Genomic DNA, 14344 nt, shown 5'->3' with positions numbered 1-14344 from the left:
TTTGATGAGAGAAAATGTTTCATATGGTCCAATTTTGCAAATCTCTTATTATGGGACTATTATGTATCAGATGCAATGGTGTAGTAAAGTATTTTACAGGGAAGCAAGTAAGATTAGGGCTAATTTTTCCAAGGCAACCCTTTTGACTCTAATTATTAAGCACCCAATATATCAAAGGATGCTTACAAATGGATACATCAGGTGCATTTACAATATTCTCTTGAGAGTTTATTATAAACCAGTCTCATAGGCCACAAGGAAAATAAAAGGACTATGTACAGCCTTACAGGAAACAGGCAAGGAGCTGAGGAGGACCAAGATGAGTCTAGGGCCTTGGTGGGCGCATTCCCGGGGGAGGGGGCCCTGTAAGGGAAACCAGACAATCCGGTGAGACTCCGCGAGCAACAGCATAACAAACAAACAGGTCTGTGGTAACGTGGCCCTGGGGAATCGGGCCCACGCCTCTGTGGAGCTACTTCCATAACTCTGTGGCCAAGGGTCAAAGAAGGCCTGAAGTAAGAGTAAGAAGTTTAGTCAGTGCCTGATCTGCAACTCAGATCCCCGACCCTGCCCAGCCACCCACATCCTGCAGTTACCAAGCAATGAGAGGGACATACATGGTGTTAACTGGGGACTTCTCTGGGGTTGACTGGGTTCCTATGTCTGGAAAACCCAAACTAGAAATAGGGATTATGGCTATGGGTTATCTTAATAGCCATATGGCTTGGTGGAAAGAGCACAGGTCTGGGAAGCAGGATACTAATTAAGCTTTCTCTGAGCCTACTTCCCTGTTCATGTAGCAACTATCTCAGTATTTCTCAAACTGAAGTTAAACAGAAATACTTAATAAATAATATCACAAAGCCCAGAGTTCTTCATTACCAGATACTATCAAATCAGAGGGCATATAACAACTTTATTGCCTTTATCAGGGATCCTCAGAATGCATTATTTATCAGTACCCTGAAGACACTACCTTAGACTCTGAGAAGTACTCTGGGTACTCTAACTGTTCTGAAAGGGGAGGCAAGGCCAGCTCTTTCTTCTCTGTCCTTTCTGGACAATGCTGCTCCCCAACAGTTCATTTCCTTAAACTTAAAGCCAGAAAGCCCAAAGGACATGGTCTAAATACAATTTTCCCTTCACTTCCCACTGCCCTATTCTCTAGGGAAAGAAGCCAAAATCACCTCAGCAGGCACTTACCGCGCATCCCTGGGGGAGGGGGCCGCATTCCTGGAGGGGGCATGCCCATCGGGGTCCCTCGTCCAGGGGGAATCCCCATTGGGGGACCCATAGGAGGCCTCATACCAGGAGGTGGGCCCATCATGCCTGCAAGAGAAAAGCCCCAAGAACACAGTTCAAATGTCTGTTTGGAAAATGTAGCTGGAAACAAAGCTGCCCACCAAGTCAGATGGACCACTCCACCCTCAATCTCTACCAGCAAACTGGCATGTGAGCCAAAGAGCCGGGCTCCCAATGGCTCTTGTTCAGCTAGCCAATTACAAAGTCAGTCAGTCAGGCTGGATCTCAGAGTAATCCTGCTTAATCATATAAACTCATCATCAGTTTCAGTCAAAGTTCTATCTCATCATGAATCCAGCTAAAGCATATTGTATCTATTCACACTGCTCTCTTTATGGGGTCCTCACCTGGAGGGGGTGCCCCTCGGCCCATAGGTGGTGGAGGACCCCCACGGCCTGGTGGGTACTGGGTTGGAGCTCCTGCAATACTGGCAGTGGCAGCAGCAGCAGCAGCTGCAACAGTGCCTCTTCCTTGCGGGGTCATCACCTAAAAGGACACAGGAAGAGTTAGGCAGAACAATACAGTGCAATGCATCTTCCCACTCTTTTCCCCAACTTGGTAAAATATCAGACACCAAATCTCCTAAAGCTACAATTCATGGCATCAGACTTCCCACCCAAATTAAACCTGAATATCCATTTCCTTTATCTTCTAGGATGCCTAATCCAATTTAAGGAAAGCCCTGTACTTTCAAATAAGACCAATGATATATATATATATATATATATATATATATATATTAGATATTTCTTTTTTTTTTGTTAGAGAGAGAGAGGAGGGAGAGAGAGAGAATTTTTCATATTTATTTTTTAGTTCTCGGCGGACACAACATCTTTGTTGATATGTGGTGCTGAGGATCGAACCCGGGCCGTATGCATGTCAGGCGAGCGCGCTACCGCTTGAGCCACATCCCCTGCCCAATGATATCTAATATTGTCAAGGAAACATTTTGCTCAAATACAGTTGGTTAAGACACCTTCTGTATCTCCTCACTTTAATAAACACTGATAGTGTGTTTATTCTGAACTATTCCTCAAGTTAAGGATCCTCCCTTTATATATCCTAAGCTGGGGGCTTCCCAATGCCTTACCTGTTGGGATGGCCCACCAACCCCACGGACTGGTCCAGCAAGACCTGCAGGAGCCTGGGGCATAGGAACACCAGCTGGGATTCCTCTGCCAGCAGCCCTGCCAATTCCTGGGCCCCCAGCAGCTCCAGCAAGTGGCACTCGAGCAATACCAGTCTGAAAAATAAAGAAATATGCTCAGTGGCTTAAAGAATCAGAAGTATACTTTGGCGTATCATTGCTAAGAACATTCCTCAGATTTATAAGGCATTAAAACAGCTTATAAATATTACCTGCCCACACGTGCTAATACCATTCTCCCTCTACCAAACATTATATGCCTGCCTATCACCACTGAAATCTAGAAGAAAATGACAAAAACTGTCTATATACACTCCTATGAAAATTGATTTCAGAGTAAAAGCCTAAGGTTCCATTCAGAAGGATTTCACCTGGCCAACAAAGGGACATAAGATCCACTCCTCATTCTTACTCTCACCTGCTGGACAACAGTGGGCAAATTCTGAGACTCAAGTTTTCTCATCTGCAAATGACTGGGTTATAGTAGAACTGTCTGTGGTCATAAAGACTTACAATGGGCTACACTAAAGTAGCCAACTCTACTGGAAGTACCAAGCATTATGAATAGATACACATGCTTTGAACAACAACAACAACAACAAAAAAAAAAAAGGTAACATCTCTTGCAGATTTTATAACTGAAAAAAGTTGCGATTTAAGAGTCCAAAAAAGGGAAAATGGCTTGAATAAATTATTACTTTGTACTCTCTTGAGAAAATATCTTTGACTTACAACAAAAATAAGTGGAAAAACATTTACAAACTCACAAGATAGCAAAATATCACATGCATATTACATGTTAAGTATAAAAAATACTTACATGGGTTAAAAAAATAGGATACGGTTATTCTCTTTATTAGCAACATCTTAAAATAAAAAGTGGAAAAAAAAAACTTGGGTTAGATTCTCTAAAGCCTGCTCTATTTATAAAGGTAGCTTGGTGTTTACAGAACCACGATGGGGATCAAATGTCAGTTTCATCATTTCCTAGTTGTGACATCTTAAGCAAATTACTAAACCCCAATTTGTTTCATTATAAAAATGAAGGCAGTATATCTCAATATTAAAACAAAGTACTGAAGTGCCTGGTACACAGCAGATGCTCAATTAACACTATTATTTTATAATATAATTATAAAAAACACAATATAGATGTATTCTATTTTAGGGGGTTAAGAATTTTTAAGATCCTCCTAGTCTTTGTCATCACATTAAGAAATTACGCAGATGGCCTTAGGTACCTCCTCCAATGATTCTATATCAACTGAAGAAGAGGGAAGCTTTAATTCAGAAATACTCCAATTCTATCCTTCTCCACTTACTTGCAGGGTAACCTCTTTAAGATTCTAATGGGCTGGGTATGACGGGTGCTCGCCTGTGATCCCAGAGGCTTAGGAAGCTAATGCAGCAAAATCCTGAGTTCAAAGCCAGCCTCAGCAACAGCGAGCCGTTAAGCAACTCAGTGAGACCATGTCTCTAGGTAAAATACAAAAAAATGGCTGGGGACATGTTTCAGTGGTGAGTGCCCCTTAGTTCAATCCCAGGTACCCTGCCACAAAAAGTTTCATAAACACGGGGGTGGGGGGATGGACAGTGGACAAGGCCCAGAGGATGCCTGTGAGGAATGCAATGCAATGCAATGCAGGGCTCATGGAGGGTCTCCATAGGCTTCTGGCTCAGACTCACATCTTTGGGAGGGGGTCCTTCTACTGTCATCGAGACCAAGTTCTCCCCTCGAAGCAGCACCAGACCAAGGACTCGCTTCTCTTCCCTTTCTGCTTGTTTGGAGTTCTTTGGCCTAAAGACAGGTTTAGAAGAAACAGAAAACAGCAAGCATTACAGAATAGGTCAAGTTTAGGTTCACCTGCCTAGGGGCCTCCAAGATCTCCTTTATGCTGTATCTCCTGACAAATGATAAACAGGTCCTCTGGACAGTCTCTATAGGCTGCATATTGTGACCCCTTAGCTGTTCTTTTCCTACCAAACCAAGAAGATGCACAGACCAAAAGACAGGACAAGAGGCAATAAAGTCCAGCCACGGCTCAGATGCTCTTTCCAATATAACTGTGAAGGCTCTTTCCTTACCTTAAGGTCTTGCCAATGCCAAGAGGCAGCCTAAACTATTCCACAAGTAAAGAAAATCCAACCTACTCCACTTCCATGCAATGTCCTTCTAGGATAGATTCAACCTCACTGGCCTTCATATCTGTCCCTCATCTCACATCAGAAATAGAAAAAAAATGATAATAAAAGAAAAGGTAAGAAAATTTTCAAATATACAGAGGCTGAATTTTCTCATGTGAAATAAAAATTTTCACATCTATTTCTCAAAAGCAAAAAAAAAAAAAAAAAAAAAAACCAGAAAATCCCAAACAGCAACAACCAGAAAAAGATGAACAAAATTAAAAATGTAAACTAAAACAAATAACTGCAATGGAATAGGAAAAAGGTATGAGGGATGACAGATGAGAGAAAGCCAAAGCCAAGATCCTCAAAATAAAGACAAAAATATTCTGATTTTTAAAAAAACCACACAACTTATTTTGTCATTTTATATTCTGTTAGCTGGTTTTCTGTAGATGAACTTTTTTTTCCCCTTATTTTTTAATAATAAGCATATAGTGCCTTTTCATAAGAAAATCTTATGGGTAAATATTTTTCAATAAACATTTTTATACACGAGTTTCATCTAAAAAACAGAAGGGAACCCATTGAGATAGTTCCCAGCAATCTGCTGGCCTGTTAATATATACTCGGCACTCAAGGATCTGTACTTTTTTTTGGTTTTGGGTGGGGGTGGTATACTGGGGATTAAACTTGGGTGATTTACCACTGAGCTACATCCCCAGCCCTTCTAATTTTTTATTTTGAGACAGGCTCACTAAGTTGCTTAGGGCCTTGCCAATATATTGAGGCTGGTCTCAAACCTGCAGCCTGTTTCCCAAGTTGTAGGGATTATAGGCATGCAGCACCACTACACCCAGTGATCTCTACATTTATTCTACTACACTTCTTGACTTTACAACACAAGAGCTGCCAAAAGAATTAAAGGGGATTTACAGTTAGTGACATCATAATATGGACACTGCATATGATAAAAGTATGCATATAAATATAAAGTCATGGGCTGGGGTTGTGGCTCAATAGTAGAGCGCTCACTTTGCATGTACGAGGCACTGGGTTCAATCCTCAGCACCACATAAAAATAAATAAATAAAATAAAGGTATTGTGTCCAACTACAAAATATAAAGTCACATAACCCCTTTGGGCCTCAAGATGTTTTGAATGTACAATAGGACAGAAAACTCAACACAACAGTTTGGCCAGAAGCTTAAGATTGGTGAGACTTAAGGGAGTTAGCCAATAACAGAATTATTGCAAAGCAGAAAACAGCTCTGATTGTCTCTAAAATGCCAATAAAAATCACTGGCCCCAAACCCAAATGGGAAGCAGAGCACTTACCCTGAAGAGGGTGGTCAGAGGCTTCTTAAAGCAGTTTCAGACCAGGCTGCATTAGGAGAGCCCTTTAGGCTACAGCTTTACAAATAGGTAATGAGACCAGAAAATCAAGCTCTCCCCCCTCACACACCTGTGGGGAGAACATGAGAGCCCTTTACCCCAGTACCCAGGGGCACGCAAAGTCAGAAAAAAAAAAAGCCTAGCAGCCCTCCTTATAACCTACTCTGCTAGAACTAGAGAACAAGACTTGCTGAACTAAGGACGGAGATTTCTTAGTGTTCAATGTTCCCATTTAAGTCTGCCCTCGAAAACAGGAGAGCATGGAGGAACCAACTAGCTACTTCATCACATGTGACTTGTTCCAACCACCCAATCCCCTCCCCTTCTCCAGTCCCCACCCCCAACAGCCCTCTCCTCACTTGATCTTCCTGAACTCATCACAATCACAGAGGATCAAATTCATATGCTTGTCAAAAGCCTTGAAGGTGCCAATGAAGATCCGGCCATCTTGCAGGATGCATCTCATCCTGTAGTCGATGTGCTGCAGCATCTTGCTGCTCTTGCCCACAGTCTGCAAGGAGAAATCAGCAAGGTTGAGCTAATTCTTTTGAACTCACACATGCTTGGGCCTCCCTAAAATCTTCCACTACAGCTTTATTTTTAATGTGCCTATCTTATCTTTCCCAATAGAGTCTTAGCTCAGTTTCCACCCACAGCCCTTTCCTGGGAATTATCCCATGCTACCCTATTTGATGTCAGCCTTGACCTCTGTCCAGTAATTTGCTTTCACCATTCCCTTAAAAATCAGTGTTTCTCATATTAAAAATGCCTCTATGTTGTGTCCATTTCAGGGAATAGTGTAGGATGCCCCCAAACTAATCAAATCTACCTATCCTAGAGAGTAAGCTATCTGTGTAGACTATAGGGTTATGACTATGGGACATCCAAATCCCATTTTAAAAACTGAGTAAAAAGTTGGAGGACTAGCCCTAAAAAATTTTTAAAAATTAAAAAAAAAAAAAAAGGTTGTTTTTGGTGCCAGGGATTGAACTCAAGGGCACTTAACCACTGAGCCATATCCCCAACCCTTCTTATTAAGACAGGGTCTCACTAGATTGCTTACAGCCTCGATAAGTTGCTGAGGCTGGCTTTGAACCTGAGATCTTCAGGTCTCAGCCTCCCAAGCTGTTGGGATTAAGGTGTGAGCCACCACGCCTGGCTGGCCCTAAACATCTAATCAAGAAGCTTATTACCAGAAAGTTGATCAGCTTAGAAATGAGGCCAATAGAATACCCAAATCAAAAGTTTGTTAGTGTGCCTCCAAGACTTTCTGAGAGTGGTGGCCACGGTACCAACCAGTTTGGGCACATAATAAGTCTTTAAGATCACAGAACACTTAATTCTTAACCCAACACTTCTACTTTCACAAGTTAGCTTTCAGTGTAGCCTTGCTAAAATAAAGACTATATAGACCCCCAACATATGAAATGTCAGGTGGCCATGGCAGTTGTATTTCTCACTAGAAACAAACCACCCAGCATTTGATCTCTATAATCAGCTTCTCATCAATCTGACTGTTGTAAGCCAGCCCTAACTTATCCAAGGGCTTTTTTTAACCAGGCATAATGCTTGCTGTTTATCTCAGCTTGAATGTTTCTGAACACTTATAAAAGAACTTTGAATCCCCTAAGGCACTGCCTGCTACAATGAAGACCAAAGTTATGTGGTTCTTTCCCCTTCAAATGGTCATTTTAAATAGCTTCTATCCACAGGGATCTGAACCTGTAGGGCAACATTCATTTGTCTATTTACCTTATAGCAGCTGTCACTGGAAGCTCACTATGTAGTCAGGCACTGCTTATCTCATTTAATCCTCAAAAAACTGAGCCCATTTGCCAGGCATGTTGGCACATGCCTGTAATCCCAGCAGCTTGGGAGGCTGAGGCAGGAGGATCACAGATTCAAAAGCCAGCCTCAGCAAAGGCGAGGCACTAAGCAACTCAGTGAGACCCTGTCTCTAAATAAAATACAAAACAGGGTCAGAGTTGTGGCTCAGTGACCGAGTGCACTGGAGTTCAATCCTGGTACCAAAAAAAAAAAAAAAAGGGAGGGGGGGCATTATCATACCTATTTTACAGATGAGGCCACTGAGGCCATGATCGATCATATAACTTGACATGCCACAGAGCTGACAAACTGTACTGAAACTGTCAGCCAATTCTCCAAAGAATGTTATACTAGGTTTCCCTCCTTCCAGTTTATCTGCTACATAGCAAAGCCATCTTTCGAAACCCAACTAAGTTCCTAACATTTTGCTGGTTAAATCCTTCAAAGGCATGCCTCATCGCCAACAAGACAAAGTAACATGCAAGACCCTTAGTAACCAGGTTCCTGCCAATTCCTCCCATCTCTTCTCCCTTTCCCCTCCAGCATCCTCCAGTCGTCCTGTCTTTGTTCTTAGGTTCTCCAGGTCTATAACATTCCCTCCCATTTTCGCCGAGAAAAGTGACAATTTTCCACAAACCATCTACTGGAGAAAGCACTTTTACTCGCCCCTCTCCGTTACTCTCGCCTAAAGCTACATCCCCCACACTTAACTGTAGCATTCCATCATCCACGTCCTCTACTAGAAAGTGAACTGGGAAGTCAGATACACGCAAACATAAAAAGTGTGCTTAACAATCGAGTCGAACTCCTCCTCCGAACAATCTCACCCTCCCGCTTCCTCCTCCCCACCCCCTAGACCTTTCGGCAACTGCTTTTCGGGCTCCCACCCTTTTCACAAGCCTGGGCCTTATAAGGGATCCTCTCTAGTATGGGGCTTCAGGGTCTGATCCGAAACTCCGGACACATTTATTTAGCAAAAGTTTTCTCCGTGCCTGCCGGGTCCCTCAGTGCCTACGCGGTTCTACCTTCGCCACTACCGAGCAAGCGGGCCTCAGACCCCGGATCTCGGCCTTCCTTCCCTACCCCCTGTCCCGCCGGTCAAGGTTCAGGTCTTTTTGGCCCGGACCGAGTAGCCGCGGCCTTCGCCGCCATTAGCGGCTCCAACCCACAACTTTTTCCCCAGCCCGCGGCGTCCCCCACTCCACAACAGACTCGAAAGCTCCTGTGCCCCTAGTCCACGTCTTCTCACCATGGTGGCGGTTCTGATGGCTCCGATTCCCGCCGGATTCGCCTCCGCAGAGGCCTAGACACCCGCCAACAACTAGATTCCCGCCGTCGTTACCGGAAATGCAGCCGCCAGCAAAATGCGGTCGGGTAGAAAGCTACTTCCGGTCCCGGCACAGGGCCCTTGAGTTCCTACCGGAGGGCGGACTTGCGTGTGGTGGTGGAGGCGGAGGTGGGTTGGGCTGGAGAGTGGGTGGTGGTATTAACAACAAAGAACGCACCCCCGCTGGAGCGGCTTGTGTCACAATCACCTTTCTTCCCCTGCTTATCAGTTAACGGTCCTCATCTACCACTCTCCCGGACATTCTCCTCTACAGCAACTGTTCCTATCTAGCTTCGCTGCTCCTGCCTCAGCACCTCTGCATTTGCTTTTGCCACTGTCTGGAATAATAGCCTCCCACGACTCGAGCTATGTGTAATACTAAAGCAATCACCCTCAAGATTTAAGCTTAAACCTGGCATGCAAGCCTGAAATCCCAGCAAGTTTAGGAGGCTCAGGGAGGAGAACAGCAAGTTCAAGGCCAGCCTCAGCAACTTCACGGAACCCTAAAGAGATGCTGTCTCAAAATAAAAATAATAAACGAGCTGGGAATATAGCTAAGTGGTTAGGCACCCCCGAATTCAATCCAAAAAAAAAAAGGAAAAGATTTAAGCTTAAAAAATATTTCCCCAGTGAAGACTTCTCTGGACATCCTATTTAAGTCCACAACCTTCCCACCCACCTCACCCCAATCTCTGCTACACCCCCAGCCTCCACATTTCCTCCCCTCCACCCCAGAAAACTCAGCAAAAATCATCTTGAAAAAGATAATTCTGAAACTAAAATAGAGGAAGAATGATGGAGGTCCTGAATTCAAAGTTATGACTCAAGCAGGACATTTGTCAGTTAAATGAAAAGGCCCAAATGGGATGGAACTTAAGACTTTTTGGAGTGGGGTCAGATGGTAGCCCCGAAGGATGTAGGAAGCAATTCGATTTGAGAATGAGCTCCCCAGTTCTCTAAAATACCCCACCAGAGACATCTAGAACTTCACCCTTATTAGTAGGGCTTTCCAGGTGCTTCAGGGATTTGAATTTAAGACCACGGATCTCATGTAGGAAATCAACAGTACAAAGATAGCTCCTCCTCCTCCTTGGGCACCAAATCCAAAGGACTGGGAAGTGTGGGGCTTGTACCTCCCTTTCTGAGGGTTCATGCTGCCATGGGTGAAGGAGCCCTGATTCCAGCAACCCTTCCAAGAGATGAAGCCTCCAGTGAACAGTATCCCAGAGAAGCCACTTTTCAGGCTACAAAAAAAACCTCTTTACCCCATCCCTTGGCTAGGCAGGGCCGAAAGTCCTTTTCCTAAGCCATATCTGAAGTTGCTACCTTTAGTGTGGAATCAATTTTTTAAAGAAATCTAGCTAGGCATTGTGGGGCACACCTGTAATCCCAACAACTAAGGAGGCTGAGGCAGAAGGATCACAAGTTCAAGGCCAGCCTTAGCAACTTAATGAGGCCCTAAGCAATTTAGCAAGTCTCTAAGCAACATAGCAAGATCCTGTCTCAAAATAAAAAATAAAAAAGGCTGGAGATAGCTGGGTGCGGTGGCACAGGCCTATTATCCCAGTAGCTTGGGAGGCTGAGGCAGGAGAATTGCAAGTTCAAAACCAGGCTCAGCAACTCAGTGAGACCCTGTCTCTAAATAAAATACAAAACAGGGATGGGGATGTGGCTCAGTGGCCAATTGCCCCTGAATTGAATCCCTGGTACAAAACAAACAAACAAACAAACAAAGGCTGGGGATGTAGTTCAGTGGTTAGGTGCCCCTGGGTTCAATCCCCTGTACCAAAAAGGAAAAAAAAAAGTGTATAATTATTTTAAAATGTGCACCATTTTCATCTTTCCCAATGACAAGACACAGGAAGAGGTATTGGAACTATCTGGAACAAGAGCCTATTTCTTCATTCTTCAAACCCCTGGAGAATATATCCCCATTGACACTCTTCCCTCCTTCCAAGCTTTCCAGTTCTGACCAGATGCAGAGACTTGGTGCCATAGCGGGTAGTTCTAGCAAAGGCACATGGAAATGTGACAGTGTGTTGCTCCACATTCCCAGGATTCACACCCTTCCCAAAGGCTGATGCCCAGAAGTCACTAGAAAGTTGACTCCACAGATAATGTGGAGGTAGAGGCCCTGGAGCTAGTGCCTCCCTTTTGGCTCCTTTTCTGCCCCCTCCTTTGATGGGCTCTGCATTTTCTGACTCTCCAAGACAGATATCCATTCTGTGGGCTTGGAAAACTCCAGTTGGGCAAACAAATTTGCGGGAGCCTAGGCAGTCCCTTTCCAGTGAATAGCTATTAGCCCAAACAGAACCAGAGCCAGGGCAGACAGAGTTGTCAAAAATCTGGACGAGACAGAGGGATGATTTGGAAAGTCATTAGCAGAACAGGATCCTAGGATGGGAAGGCTGAGGGGACATGGTATTGCAGCTGCCCACAGGGGTCTTTTGACACTATTGTTGGTCTGACATGGAAAGTGGCTGTGCAGTCCGAAGCACTGACTCATGCTTAGAGAGCAGTCTGGGCCTAGCTGAAGGACCTCTCCCTGGAGTACAGAAACCTGCAGAGCGGGTGTGGCTAAAGACTCCCTGGAAGGAAAGGATGTGAACAGACAGCTAAGGAATAGACATCCTTCAGGGGATAGAGAAGGATTCAGCAGAGACAGAAGGAAGGACACTCAGGAGAGGGAGCTTTCACAGCGCAGAAGCAAGTGGAGTGGCATCAAAGACCCTGGAGGCCCACAAAATCCCCTCTCTGCTGCTGGCCGGCCTCCAAAATCTAATCACTCCCTCTCATGCAAAGGACTAGACTCCCCAAGAAATCTAGTCTAGGATTCTCAAGGATTCTATCCAAGCAGGAAACCCAGGCCACGAATTTGAATTCCTTGACCTTTCCAGTCAGATGAGTGACAAGGGCCCACAGCCTGAACTTCTTAAAGAGAATATGACCAGAACAAGGGACAAGAAACCATGGGAAAGAACTGGTGTATGAAAAGAAAACAAGCAGATCATTCTCTGATGACTTAAATAATGCCTACTTTTTTATTCCATCTGATTACAAAAGTAGAAAAACGTCTATGTAATTGTTATTGCCTTCTTTACTCTCATTCAGAGGGTTGGGACTGGGGATATGGTTCAGTTGGTAGATTGCTTGCCTTGCATGCACAGTCCCTGAATTCAATCCCTAGTACCACCAAAAAAAAAAAAAAGAGTACCTACCGTTGGGTTAAGACTTCTGCTGAATGGGCAAGGCAGTGATTTAGGGTGGCAAGACTCTGCCCTCTTATCAGCTGAAGAAGAAAATCAGGGGAAAACTGCTTCTACCAAAAAGCTGTTCTCCTGGGAAGTGTGCCTGTTTCATAAGTCCTTGCCAGTCCCCTTCTGCCCTCAGGACACCCAGCGCTGCTTCTCTGTATACCCTGACGTTTGCTGAGGGATGACGCAGCCAAAGCCTCATCCACACCTTTCACACCTAAGGTGCTAGATTAGATTCCCTGGAGACAGAGATGGAGAATCAGGGTCTACCATGGAGTGAGGGCAGGACTGGGCAGAGGAAGAGGTTGACCTGCAACATATTTGCAACTGAGAGATCATTCAGTCCAGAGGGGATTTCTGGATCTGGAATGATCCTTGGGAACAGGGGTGGAGTTTTAATTACTGGTATCCATAGGTCACTGGCCAAGAGCCCCTCTTGGGAAAGGGCAGAGCCCCAGATTCTGTAGCTCGCTGTGGCTAAGAGCTGGTGCTAGAGCTGAACCCATCTCTGCAAGTAGTAGCTTTTTTCTCTCAAGCAGCTGGGGTCTTGGCCTTGAAAAGGTCACCTGGGCAGGGTCCACAGCATCCCCACTCAGAGTCTCCCTGTGGCATGTGACCATAAAAGGCCATCTTGTGGTGACTTTCACTCTTTTGCAGATGCTCACCAACACCCTGAACATGTGACACTTATTCCTCAGGGTTGTCCCTGGATGTTCTCAAGTCTGGACTTACTGCTAATGCTCTCCCCACCCACAGTCCCTGCACACACAAACCTTTCCCCCTAAGTGTGTCCTCTTGTGCGTGGTGAGGCTGACCTGTGGCTACAGAGTTATCCATGCTGTACCCTCCCTCATGATGTTCCTCTTCTCCACGTGTCCTCTCATGTCTAAGAAGGGTGAGGCACCTCTGAAACATCACTCATACTCCACACACATGTGGGGACCATTTCCTATGTGTCTCTCTGGTATAAGTTTGACTGAAGGCTCATGTCTTGCCCAGAATTCCTGCCCAGACACACAAGATTCCCCTCAGTGTGTCTTCTAGTATCTGATGAGATTTGATTTCTGGCTAAAGCTTTGCCCACACTCCCCACAAACATAATGCTTCTCCCCGAGTGTGTCTTCCAGTGGACAAGAAGGTGTGACTAAAACCTTACCCACATTCAGTGCACACAAAAGGCTTCTCTCCTGGGTGTATTCTCTCATGTTGGAAGAGGGCTGATTTGCAGCAAACGCCTCACCCACACTCCCTGCAAACAGAGGCTTCTCCCCCGAGTGTGTCCTCTGGTGGTTCCTGAGGGTCCCCTTACCCACCCCCCCGAAGCCTCGTCCACATTGCAGGGGCATGGAGGGTTTCTCACCTGAGTGTGTCCTCTGGTGTCTGAAGAAAGATGGCATCTGGCCAAAGCCTTCCCCACGCTTGCTGTAAATGCAGAATTTCTCCCCTAAGCAAGTCTTCTGATGTCTACTGATAGACTTATTTCTAAAGCTTTTCCCCACTCCCTGTACAAGAGAGGTTCCTCTTCTGAATGTGCTCTCTGGGCTCTGTGGAGGCTGAGCTTTTGGCTAAAGACTCCACCCATTCTCTGCACACATATGGCAAGTATGTCCAGTGGTGTTCTGATGATGTCTGTAAAGCCTCACCCACCATCACTGCAAACACAGGACTTGCCCAAGAGGGTCCTGGCGTTTGTAATGAAGTTTGGCATGGCTCACACTCTCTACAGCTGACTGCTCCAAATCTCAAGGTTTCTAACTGCTCCAACCCTTTGTCCAATTGTACAAGGTTAATCCTTTGGGCTGAGTAGGGCTCTAATTCTACACCGCATTAACTTCTCTAGGATTTGCTGACTGTCCTTGGAATGTACTGGGTGATGTGCTCAAGGTCTCTCTCTTCACCATCCTCCCACACAAGGGTTTGAAGCTACCTTCTCCCTCTTAACTTCTGGGCTTTCATTCTAATAACAT

General features: G+C 45.0%; 1 protein-coding gene across 2 annotated transcripts; it reads right to left on the bottom strand.

The window, feature by feature from the left end:
- Positions 1–202: 202 nt before the first annotated feature.
- On the bottom strand, positions 203–13756 carry Snrpb (small nuclear ribonucleoprotein polypeptides B and B1). 2 transcript variants are annotated; one of them, XM_078051532.1, is made up of 7 exons: positions 13738–13756; positions 6329–6480; positions 4136–4247; positions 2393–2545; positions 1650–1788; positions 1204–1329; positions 203–363 (listed from the first exon to the last, which is right to left on the bottom strand). In XM_078051532.1, exons 2-7 carry the CDS (start codon positions 6457–6459, stop codon positions 326–328), a joined length of 699 nt encoding a protein of 232 aa, XP_077907658.1. In that variant the 5' UTR covers positions 6460–6480; positions 13738–13756; the 3' UTR covers positions 203–325. The 2 variants fall into 2 exon arrangements, with proteins under 2 accessions (XP_077907658.1, XP_077907659.1); XM_078051533.1 differs by having other exon boundaries at positions 266–510; positions 13738–13754.
- Between the last annotated feature and the right edge of the window lie 588 nt (positions 13757–14344).

Source organism: Ictidomys tridecemlineatus, chromosome 5 (genome assembly GCF_052094955.1).
Source record: "Ictidomys tridecemlineatus isolate mIctTri1 chromosome 5, mIctTri1.hap1, whole genome shotgun sequence".
Lineage (NCBI taxonomy): Eukaryota > Metazoa > Chordata > Mammalia > Rodentia > Sciuridae > Ictidomys > Ictidomys tridecemlineatus.
This window is presented reverse-complemented; position numbering and strand designations above follow the sequence as displayed.

What these genes read in the sequence shown, in the direction of transcription:
- Snrpb (XM_078051532.1), bottom strand. Translation starts at nt 6,459, where the DNA reads ATGCTGCAGCACATCGACTACAGGATGAGATGCATCCTGCAAGATGGC. An exon ending in GATGAGTTCAGGAAGATCAA is followed by an intron (nt 4,248 to 6,328) that starts GTGAGGAGAGGG and finishes ACCTGTCTTTAG; the next exon opens with GCCAAAGAACTCCAAACAAG. An exon ending in AAGGACCCCCTCCCAAAGAT is followed by an intron (nt 2,546 to 4,135) that starts GTGAGTCTGAGC and finishes TTTATTTTTCAG; the next exon opens with ACTGGTATTGCTCGAGTGCC.